Source organism: Myotis lucifugus, unplaced genomic scaffold (assembly GCF_000147115.1).
Source record: "Myotis lucifugus unplaced genomic scaffold, Myoluc2.0 scaffold_15, whole genome shotgun sequence".
Classification (NCBI taxonomy): Eukaryota; Metazoa; Chordata; class Mammalia; order Chiroptera; family Vespertilionidae; genus Myotis; species Myotis lucifugus.
This window is the reverse complement of record NW_005871063.1, coordinates 5,846,448-5,858,577: the sequence shown is the minus strand read 5'-3', so window position 1 is coordinate 5,858,577 and position 12,130 is coordinate 5,846,448. Positions and strand designations below refer to the sequence as shown.

General features: G+C 39.1%; 1 protein-coding gene across 3 annotated transcripts in view; it reads right to left on the bottom strand.

Moving 5' to 3' along the window:
- Positions 1–12,130, bottom strand: part of MIOS (meiosis regulator for oocyte development) — a 36,525-nt gene that overhangs the window by 20,719 nt on the left and 3,676 nt on the right. For 2 of the 3 annotated variants that reach the window (XM_006085013.3, XM_014452432.2), the window contains exons 2-3: positions 6,837–8,178; positions 6,410–6,508 (exon numbers count right to left, since the gene is read on the bottom strand). In XM_006085013.3, the coding sequence (XP_006085075.1) occupies positions 6,410–6,508; positions 6,837–8,130 (1,393 nt within the window). In that variant the 5' untranslated portion in view covers positions 8,131–8,178. Of the gene's footprint in view, positions 1–6,409; positions 6,509–6,836; positions 8,179–9,500; positions 9,635–12,130 lie in introns of those variants that run through there. The other variant, XM_023750746.1, reaches the window with a different exon arrangement.

The following is a 12,130-nucleotide window of genomic DNA, read 5'->3' as shown; positions in this document are numbered from 1 at the left end:
TCACTTGTTGATAGATGCGTATTTGTTGTTCATAATTTGTATCTTTACCTTTTTCTTCTTCTTCTTCTTAAAGGATACCTTTCAGCATTTCATATAATACTGGTTTGGTGGTGATGAACTCCTTTAGCTTTTCCTTACCTGTGAAGCTCTTTATCTGACCTTCAATTCTGAATGATAGCTTTGCTGGATAAAGTACTCTTGGTTGTAGGTTCTTGGGATTCATCACTTTGAATATTTCTTGCCACTCCCTTCTGGCCTGCAAAGTTTCTGTTGAGAAATCAGCTGACAGTCGTATGGGTATTCCCTTGTAGGTAATTGAGTCTCTTTCTCTTGCTGCTTTTAAGATTCTCTCTTTGTCTTTTGCTCTTGGCATTTTAATAATGATGTGTCTTGGTGTGGTCCTCTTTGGATTCCTTTTGTTTGGGGTTCTCTGCGCTTCCTGGACTTGTAAGTCTATTTCTTTCACCAAGTAGGGGAAGTTTTCTGTCATTATTTCTTCAAATAGGTTTTCAATATCTTGCTCTCTCTCATCTTCTGGCACCCCTATAATTCTGATGTTGGTACGCTTGTAGTTGTCCCAGAGGCTCCTTAAACTATCTTCGTATTTTCGGATTCTTTTTTCATTTTGCTTTTCCGGTTGGGTGTTTTTTGCTTCTTCGCATTTCAAATCTTTGACTTGATTCTTGCGCTCCTCTGGTCTGCTGTTGGGAGTCTGTATAATATTCTTTATTTCAGTCAGTGTATGCTTACTTTCTAGTTGGTCCTTTATTACACCATCGAGGGTCTCATTAGATTTCCTATACATCTCATCAAGTTTATCGACAGACTCTAGAAGCCTCTTGAGAGACCTCAAAAGTGTGGTTTTGAATTCTATATCCAGTAGCCTGCTTTCCTCCGGTTCTGTTCTTTGTGGCCTGTTTCTTTGTCTAGGCATTTTTTTATGCTTCGCTGTGTCGATAGAGTGGCTTTCCGTGTTAAGTGTCCCAATTACCTGAGGTAGACACTCTTGGTGCACCCCCTTGTGGTCTTTGTGCGCAGTCTTGTTGTAGTCAAGCCTTGATTGTTGTAGGTAATTACTACTTGACCTCCAGGCCAACTGGCTGTGAGAATCACCTGTATCTGCAGTGGGAAAACTTCTGTCCTCTGGAGAGGTGCTAATCTAGCCTTTGCCTGAGGCTATCCGGCAAATGGCTCTGTGCAGGGCTTGGGCGGGGCGGGTCCCACAGGATCAACAGGGCGGAGGAGGGGGCAGTTATGGCTGCTCTCAGTTCGTCCCCAGGGGCTCTGCCTCTCTGTCCCAGCAACCGCTGCAAACCTCGGAGGGACCGAAGCCAGACAGTCCCGCTTCTCCCGTTTGAGTCTGGGTCCCTAGAGACTCGCCCGGATCTGGAGCTCAGAGTCTGAGGCTCCCTCCGGATTGAAACAGACAACCATGCCCTCAGCCACCAGCCCGCGCCGCACGCACTCCGAACCTTAGTATTTTACTTCAGCACTGCGCCTCCTCTGATTCTCGGTTCCTCCTAGTTGTAGCACTTCCACTCAGCCAGCCTTCCTGTGGTTCTGGATGATGTCCGTTCTGTCTTTTAGTTGTATTTTTGAAGTTGTTGTTCGAGGCAGCAAACTCTGGCGTTAACCTATGCCGCCATCTTGGTTTCTCCTCATGTTATGCAATTCTAAATGATGAAATTCTATCCCCCAAATTTGAGATTGCAATATATATATGAATAATAGAATCAACATTTTATTGACGGTTGCAAGAGAAACAAGTTCACTTAAACAAAAAAAAAAAACATTTTTTAAAAATTTGTTTCAAGCTCTAGACAGTTTGGCTCAGTGGATAGAGCATCGGCCTGCGGACTGAGGGGTCCCAGGTTCGATTCCGGCCAAGGGCGCATGCCTGGGTTGCGGGCTCGATCCCCAGTTGGAGGCGTGCAGGAGGCAGCCAATCAATGATTCTCTCTCATCATTGATGTTTCTCTCTCTCTCTCCCTCTTTCTTCCTCTCTGAAATCAATAAAGAAATATATTTTTTTTAAAAATCTGTTTCAAATACTACACCTGCAATAAGACACTTTGCTATTTGTAGATATTAATATATTGCACTTTTACACCTATATAAAAACAAAGAAGTAAAATTATGCAGTATTTTTAAGCACATTTTGTTGTTAAAAACACTAAATCCTAGCTATTTTACCCTTTCAAGTAATTCTGAATAGGTAAGTTCTCTAGATCAGTTTTCATCATGTTGGATGAAAAGCTGACCGAAATTTATTACACAATTTTCTATCTTAAAAGGAAGAAATTATACCTATTGAGAACACTGTGAAAACTGCTCTATAAGACTGTACAAGACATTCCTCGGAGCATGCATTCTTGTCATACTTGTTGATTTCAATACTTAGTCCGTCCAATAAACTAGCCTCTTTGATCCTTTGCTTCCTTACCTCCAGTGGTCAACACCGCCAAGACTTCACCCACTTTCACGGACACTCTCCAAATTGTCCTCCAAAAGAGCCAATTTTTTTTTTTTTATCACCCAAGGATATATTTTAATTGATTTGATTTTTAGAAAGAGAGGAAGGGGGAGAGAAGAACATCGACTGGTTGCCTCTTGTATGCACCTGGACTGGGGATAAAAGCGCAACTTAGGTATGTGCCCTGATGAGGAATCAAACCTGTGACCTTCCGGTGCATGGGACAATGCTCCAAACAACTGAGCCATCTGGCCAGGGCCAAAAGAGCCATTGTCTAATCACAACCTCAAAGTCTTCTGAAAATCTAATTTCTTATGCTTCAACCTCATACTCTCTTGACCACTTATAGTTTTACAGTCTTTTCCTCCCATTTTCCTCTCTATCCAAGCTAGATTCCAAGGGTCAACAATTGAGTAGTTCTCTTAATTCTCTTGCCACACTGCCCTTTATTCTTTCCTCTGGTAAAACAACATTTCCCCGCAATCTTCCCATGTTTCTCAAGACAACTCTCTCTGCTCTTCTCCCCATCTTCTCTAGACAACCTTCTTGCTCTTTCTCAACAAGCAAACCTACTATATTGAGAAAACAGGAGTCATCAGGTAGCAAAGCCCTCAGCTCTTATCATTGAACCTTAAACAAACTGTGTACCTTTCCCCTTCCCTCTGGCTAATATGGAGGTGTACATACTCATATCTAAAGCTTTGGATCTCTTTCCCACCCATTCCTAAGAATTTTGCTCTTCACCTCCTTATCTCTTCATCTTCAACCTCTTTGGCTTTTTCCCCATTACATTTATTTATTTTATTATTTTTTTAAAAATATATTTTATTGATTTTTTACAGAGAGGAAGGGAGAGAGACAGAGAGTTAGAAACATCGATGAGAGAGAAACATCGATCAGCCGCCTCCTGCACATCTCCTACTGGGGATGTGCCCGCAACCCAGATACATGCCCTTGACCGGGAATCGAACCTGGGACCTTTCAGTCCGCAGGCCAACGCTCTATCCACTGAGCCAAACCGGTTTCGGCTTCCCATCACATTTAAACATACTTAAATTAATCCCATGTTCAAAACAAAAACAAAGCAATACAAAAGTCCCCTTTGACCCCAAGTTCACCTGCTGCTACTACTACTACTACTGTATATATTTTTATCCTCCTTCATCTGGTCAAATTTCTTGAATTATGTAAAATGGATGACTTTACTTCTTCAACCTACTCTAAATTTCTTGCCCCCTGGATATCTCCATCTAACTATCTCGATTCAATTTATTCCAAGATAAAATTCTTACTCTTCTCAAATACGCTCTTCCTATGTGATTCCTATATAACTGATACCAGTATTAAACTAGTTTCCTAAGCTAACTATATGTTATCTTTTCACTTTTCCTTCTCCTCCATCCCCTTTATCCAATTAATCATTAAATTGTGTCCCAATCTCTAATTTATCCACATTTCTCTAGCTCCTCTGCCACTAACCTTGGTAAGACCATCATATCTTTCCTGATTACTGTGGCTTCTCTGAGGTCCCTATCATCAATCTTGATCCTCTTCAATTCATTCCTCATAGTGACAACTATAAAACACAATCTAATTGTCAATATTTTTTAAAATATTTTCTTGGTTTCCCCTTGTTACAGGATAAATCTCCCTAAATTATTACCGTGAGTCCTTTTTGCTTACTTTTCTAATGTGCATTCTTTCTTCACTTTCTCTCACATGCTCTGTTCCAGCAATACCTGCATATGCTATGCTTCTTCGCCTTGGGGCTCAGGCATATGCTGCTCCCTGCCTGGACTTTGTCTTTGCCTTTACCTCCTCCAGGAAACCTTCTAAACATCTACAATCAGATCAGGAATTCTACATATAATTGTCTGTTCTTCTTCATGTTATAACCGCCTGTTTTAGCTATCTTGTTCAGTATCCATAACTGGTATCTTGTTCATAATTATGTCTCCAGTTCCTAGAACAATTCTTAGCACATAGTGAACAAGTAATAAATATTGCTGAATGAGTGAATAAATTTACCTCATATTGTAGTAAGAATTAAAGTAACATGGAGAAAGCAATTGGCATGATGTCTAATTCATAGTAAGCACTAAATATATTTGCCACCAAAGTTTAAATATAGCTGTGTTATAATAAATTTGATTAAATTATGGTGGGCAAGTTGGCTCAATGTATAGATTATGTGTTAAATTATTAACACATAACGGTATTTTATTATTAATACAATGGTATTAGAGATACCATTAGAGAATGGAGTATGGCCAGATAAAAGATTGAAACCTAGGAATACTATCTTTGACAGTCATTTCTCTATTACTTTTGGATTGTACAAACAAAAACATATAAGCCAAACCAAACAAAAAGCTGAAGGTCTAGTCTAGCAATGAGGAAATCTTTCCAAAGGTAGTTTTTTTTTTTAGTTTGGGTAAAGACCACTTGACTTAAATCAAGATACTCAGTTTGTCTCTACTGTACCAAAACCACAGATATTCCACCTTCCCTCTTGCTTTTCCTCAGAGGTAGTTGGTTGGGTTTACCCTAAAACATATCAAAATATAACAAAAACAATAATAAACCTCAGAATAACTGAGAATGCAATGTGGCCTGATCTACTTTTTAGATAAAATACTAAAAATTTTATAAACTCCATGTTTAATTCTTTGCAGTAGTTCTAAAATCATGAACCTCGGTATTCAGGTTCATTGACAGGGGTAATACAGTATATCTGTCCTTTTACTTATATTAATAAAAAGTGGAAGTTTTAAATTGAAGTCACTCATTTTACTATTTATAATAAAAATTACTTTTTTGGTGGAGAGCTAATGAGAACACCTAAATGAAATAGGTCAAAACAGTAGTCCACTGCATCTTTATCAATGTGAACTAAAGCAATTTTTTTGAGCTTTTTAATCCTCATCCAAGGACATGCTGAGAGAGAGAGATGGAGAGTTGGAAGGAGGGAGGAAGAGAAAGGGGCATCAATGTGAGAGGAAACAGCAATCGGTTGCCTTCCGTACACTCCCCAACCAGGGATCAAACCCACAATCCAGGCATGTGGCCTGTCCAGCAATCTAACCTTCCTGGCAACCTTTCAGCACACGTGACAATGCTCAATCACCTGAGCCACTCCAGCTGGACTGAACTAAAGTTGACAGACCTTTTAAAAATTATAAGTTTAATCAAAATACTTAAGCTACTCTTAAAAATAGCACTTTACTTAGTATTATTTTTATACTATTGAAAGTCGTATTAAAATCCAAGTTGGATTTATTACTTCTGCTAACACTCTGACTAAATAATGCGAACTTTTCTAGCAGCTTGAATTAGGCCCAAATGTGATTGCTAACAAAAGCTAGATATGGAATCCTCATTTGGGGAGATGATTGTAGTATAACCTACAATTTAATTTCAATAAAAACATTAAAGAGGTCAGTGGAAAAAAATAGTAAGTTTGGCTCTTTTGTCTTCTTTACTTTATTCTTCAATAGTCTATCAATTTCAATCCTGTAGTAATTCACACGTTCAATCAGCAAGGACTATTTCAGGTAAGGGTCCTTTAAGTAAGGCCGTACTTGGTGTCAATTACATATAGACCTTGCCATTAGATAGCTAAGTGAAAGTAAGCAACAAAATAAAAAGGGGGCTTCTTCAATGAGAAATTAAGATTTTATAAAAGCAAAGGAGTATAATAAACTTCTAACTAACAACCAGGATCCTATAAATCATCTAATGTAATACCTCTAAAAATGGGTCTTCATAAAAAACAACCAACAATTATGCATTTAAGTCAACAATGTACAAAAATATCTACTCAAAACCCAAAAGAGAAAAAAAAAGTATTTATGTATACTATCCTGAAATCCATAAATGGGGAAATATAAAAGCACAAAAATTATGAACATATTGCAAAAAATAGAATTTTCTTACCCAAAGATGATTTTACAATTGATTTAATTCCTGCATAAACCAATGATCCTTTGTTGCCTGGAGATTTCTGGTCCATATCTTCTGTATACTGCTTCATGAGTATTTAAATGCATAGGAAACACTAGTAATAATACATAATAAAATATTTCAAAGCTAAATTTATTTTGATTTGAAGCCAATTCGTAATAGGCGTCAGTGCAAGCAAGGTGGTTCTACTCTATGATGGAGTTATACTTTCTTCTTCCTACACAATCTGCAAAGCAGTATTTCAAGTTCTACAGTTTTAAACAATTTTAGTTTGTAATTTTAGCACTATATAACTTGTATTTGCATATAAAACATTCAGTATATTTATAGACTGACCTTTCAATAAACTTCAAGAACATTTCTACCTGATTCATCTCAAAATTCATAATACAAAGGATATAGTGCAGAGTATACCAGAGTGACTTGAGCTGTGGATCTTCATTTCCAGCTAAAATATGGTTTCTCCACACTTGTTCTGTATCAAGTCCGTACCTTGATAAAGCCCGAAGGCGCATCTTTGTTGCTATATCTTTTTCTAAAGAATTAGCATTTTCTTCTTCTGTACATTCATACAAATGACGACCACAAGCCCACATTAAAGATGTAATTGGGCTCCAGGCAAGAGATATCCTTTCAAAAACAGTGAAGTCAGACATTGTTCGGTTGGGAGTTACAACTATCATTCGATTTTGACTTGTCGGATGCCAAGCAAAGGAAGCAATGTAATTGTCACAAGGTTGCACACTTCTTTCAATTATTGTGGGTTCAGTTTCATCCCCAATGGGAGTGGGTGTGTGTTGCATATCATATAATCTAATAATATTACTATCCCTTGTTAAAGTGGCAAGCAGACCAGTCCTAGTTGGACACCATGCAACTTTTGTTAAGGGTTTTGGTTGTTCAGTCAGAGTCAAAACTGGCTTCTCAAATTTCCTAAGATCCCATATTGCAACCTGACCTTCATAGAAGGAAGCAACACGATCATGGAAGTATGGGTCTACTGTCACCCCCTGAACAGCTTTTGTATTTACAAACATCTTTTGGCTTGTATTCCGAAGATCAAATATGGCTAGGTTACGATGCATACCAGCAAGGAGAAGTTTCTGGTCCCGTGGAAGCCAACAAAGAGAGAGACAAGCATCATTCTGTCCTAATTCATAAAGTGGTTTTGTTACTAATAATGTTGTTTCAGTTTCACCTGCTGAAAGTCTCACTTTTTCCATGGGGACTATATCAGGAGTATATTTGCTGCAGATATCCCAAATCAGCACTGAAAAATCAGCTCTATGTTTATCTAGACCAGCAGCAAGCCAGTTACTATCCAATGGATTCCATGCAAGAGTATTGCATTGTCGTGCATGTTTTGGAACAAATTCTTTTCCTATCAAATCTCTGAACTTTGAGTTGTGATCTTGACCAAGACTTGTAAGTACAACTCGACCATTTGCTTGTCCAACTGCTAGGAGACATTCAGGATCATAATTGAGATACCAAGCAACACATTTCATATAGGGTGTATCCGAATTTATTGATAGCAAAGTAGCCGCAGAGTCTTCGGATAAACGTAAAGATCCAGCTTTGAGTTCCGAATTCACAGTAGATTCCACATGATAAAGGCTCAGTTCTGAGTCACATACAACAAATCTATCAACCTGGTGTGGTGCCCACAATATATCAGGTTTGGTACCGCTCATGTTTATTGATGTGCTCAAAGTGTCCAGTCAGGTCCATTCACTGAATATCTGTTTAAAAAAGAAAAGTTTAAAATGTTAACAAAATATAATTCTAAGTTGAAAAAACTATTCAGAAAGTCAGGAAATACAGGTACTCTGCTTTTCAATGTATATATAGTTCTTCTATCTGCTATGAATCCAAGATAATATTTAATGATAAAAAGGGGGGGGGGGACTTCCTCCAATAAGATGACTGGTAAAAATCTGAGCACTCCATTCTGGCTTTATTTCCCCCAAGATCAATTATCTTAATTTCACTGTTACTAGTACCTTCAATTTAACCTCAGGGTTAAAATAACTTCAGTGTGGTGAGAAAATTAATAAGTATCATCTAGTTGAAGGGGGTAACATTTTAAGGAGTTATAAATCATGTTTAGATCAGTACTATCCATTTGTACTTTCTGCAATGATAGAAATGTTCTAAGTCTGTACTGTTCAATATGGTAGCTACTAGCTACATGTGAGCCACTGAGCCCAAGAAATATGACTAGAAAAATTTTAAATTTTATTTAATTTTAATTAATCTATATATATAAAAGCCTAACGCAACCGGTCGACCCGGCCAGTAACTATGACGGGCACTGGCCCCCATGGGGCAGGCGCTCAATGCAGGAGCAGAAACCATAGGCATGGAAACATGGAACCGGCTGATGAATCTCAGAAGGGAGGGGGGAAGGGGGAGGGCCGGAAGAGAATAACCAAAGATTTTATAATTATGTATACTAAAGGCCTAGTGCACCGATTCGTGCAACCAGTGGGGTCCCCTGGACTGGCCTGCGAGGATCGGGCCAAAACTGGCTCTCCAATGTCCCCCAAGGGATCCCAAGATTGTGAGAGGGCACAAGCCAGGCCGAGGGACCCCACTGGTGCACATCTGTGCACCAGGCTCTGGTTTTAATATAAATGGCCACCATAATGCAGATTTATAGTGCAATGCCACTAGTAAGACACAGATCTCTTCCTCAACTTTCAACAAGAAGCAGCCCTACTGCAGAATAAACACTGGAATGTATTGAATAGAATTGAGTTCTATTCCTAGCTCTAACATATGTATATTAGCTATAAGCCTTAGAAAGGCCTTTGTGTTTGGGTCCTTTACAATATACACCTATACAATATAAGAGCTGGTTTAGTTTAGGGTTTCTCAAACTTCAGTCATTCATGTACCACCTGTGTGGTTATTTAATAGTTTTCTTTAAATTGGCACATTTTAAAATCTGAAAATTTATTTTAACCTCATCATAAGGTTCATGAATTATAGGTATGATATTGCTAAGTATATTTTTCCTAACATACATTAAAATAAACATATAACTATTCAAAATACTTAACTGGCCCTAGCAAGTGTTGCTCAATGATTTGGGCATCGTCTGTGCACCAGCAATTGAAGGTTCAATTCTTGGTCACGGGCACATGTCCGGGTTGTGGCTCAATTCTTGATAGAGGGCATGCAGGAGGCAGCCAATCAATGTTGTGCTCTCACACCAATGTTTCTCTCTTTCTCTTTCTCTCTCTCCTCTCCTCTCCTCTCCCCTCCCTCCCTCCCTCCCTCCCTCCCTCCCTCCCCCTCTAAAAATCAATAAACTATTCTTTTTATCTTTTAATATATTTTTATTGATCTCAGAGAGAAAGGAAGAGGTAGAGATAGAAATATCAATGTTGACAGAGAATCATTGATCGGCTGCCTCCTGCAGGTCCCCTCCTGGGGACCAAGCCCGCAACCCAGGCATGTGCCCCTGACCGGAATCAAACCCGGGGGCCCTTCAGTCCGCGGGCTGATGCTCTGTCCACTGAGCCAAACCGGCTAGCGCTAAACTATTCTTAAAAAATTAAAAAATGCCAAAACCAGTTTGGCTCAGTGGATAGAGCGTCGGCCTGCAGACTGAAGGGTCCCAGGTTCAATTCCGGTCAAGGGCATGTACCTGGGTTGCGGGCACATCCCCAGTGGGAGATGTGCAGGAGGCAGCTGATCGATGTTTCTCTCTCATCGATGTTTCTAACTCTCTATCTCTCTCCCTTCCTCTCTGTGAAAAATCAATAAAAAATATAAAATAAAAAAAAAATTAAAAAATACTTGACTATGTTTTACCTAAAATCATCCTGTTTATGACCAGTAGTACACAAATTGCACTTTGGGAAACTGAATTAAGTAATCACTAGAGGCATTTTCAGTTTTCATTTCTATAAACTTTATCAAAATGAGATTTTTAAAAAGATATTCTAGTATCTTAAGCACAAACTAAAAATAGCTATGTTAAAATAATAGTTTAGTAATAAAAGCTACTTACACAAATATAAATGTCTGTTTCTAACCAAATCTGGCTAGAGCAAATTATAGTCTGGATTAAAAATGAAGACAATCTTCATTACAATTGGTATCTTTACATTCATGTCAGTTCTTAAAGGGTGAAGCTACGGTTCATTCATATCTCTAGATATAGAGCCTGGCACAGACTCCTAATAAAGATATACTAAATAAATTCAACTCAAACATACTTGCTTTACTTTTTGATCTTGTAAAAGTTTCAGTCAGAAATTGTCAGTCTAAAATTTCAATAGACTCAAAATTTAGATGACTGGGAAAAAAACTTTTGAGAATTTGTATGTTGGCTTATTTCCTTCCTTAACAGATCTGAAGCCCAAGATCAATCATTTCAATTACATTCCTGTCTGCATCCTCTATTTCTTCACTTCTGTGCCAGTTTGAGTTTGCCTTCAACCCTAGACCAACCCAATTATTACTGTCCTCTTCCCTCCATTCAGCTGCTGAGTGCCAAAGTTCTGCAGACTGACCCCATAAGAAATTAAGGTATACAAAAATGTCTAGCTTGTGGTGTTGGTTCAGCAATTGTTTTATTCACCTTTCTTCTCTGGCTTTCATGAAATTCATCTTCATACAGTATCACAGTGATCTTTTAAAAATACAAACCTAAGCAGGTTATCCAACCCTTGCTTAAAACTCTATAATGGTTTCTAAATGCTTTTACTAGAACTCCAAATATTCAACATAATTTTTAAAACCCCACATGCTTTGACCTCTATCTATTGCTCTGGCCTCAATGTACACCATTCTCTTTGAATGTTCTAGCTACATGGTCTTTCTAGAATATAAACAGACCCTCCATTCTTTTATTTTCATATATATATATATATATATATATATATATATATATATATATATGTATTTTTTTTTATTGATTTCAGAGAGGGAGAGGGAGAGAGAAACATCAATGATGAGAGAGAATCATTGATCCGCTGTCTCCTACACACCCCCTACTGGGGATCAAGCCTGCAACCCGGGCATGTGCCCTGACCGGGAATTGAACAGTGACCTCAACCACTGAGCCACGCCGGCCAGGCAAGCCCCTCCATTCTTCCTTCTCTTCTTGGCCAAATTAACACTTGCTCAAGCTTGACATCAACCATTCGCTATCCCTCCACAGTCTACGTCAGGTTTCTTAGATACTTTCATTGAACAGTATTCCTTCCCTTTATATCACCCCCTCTGACTCTTCTACTAGATTATAAACGCCACTAGAGGCCTGGTGCACGGGATTCGTGCATTGGTGGCAGGCATGGCCTGTGGGGATCGGCCCCCCGTAGGAGCACACTGACCACCAGGGGGGCAGCTCCTGCGCTGAGCGCCTCCCCCCTGGTGGTCAGTGCACATCATAGTGACTGGTCGACCAGTTGTTCTGGTCGTTCCACCATTCGGTTGCTGGGCTTTTGTTATCTACACTAATAAAAGAGAAACATGGTAATTAGCGTACGACCGCTACCTTTCCCATTGGCTAATCAGCATATCCTTATGCAAATTAACTGTCAACCAAGATGGCGGCCGGCAGCCATGCGCTGAAGCTGAGCAGGGAGGCTTGCTTGCTCCAGTGACTGGCGAACTCCAACGTTCCCCGCCTCAGTTGCCGGCCTCTCAGCTGCAACTCTAAGCAACTATGTTGCAAAT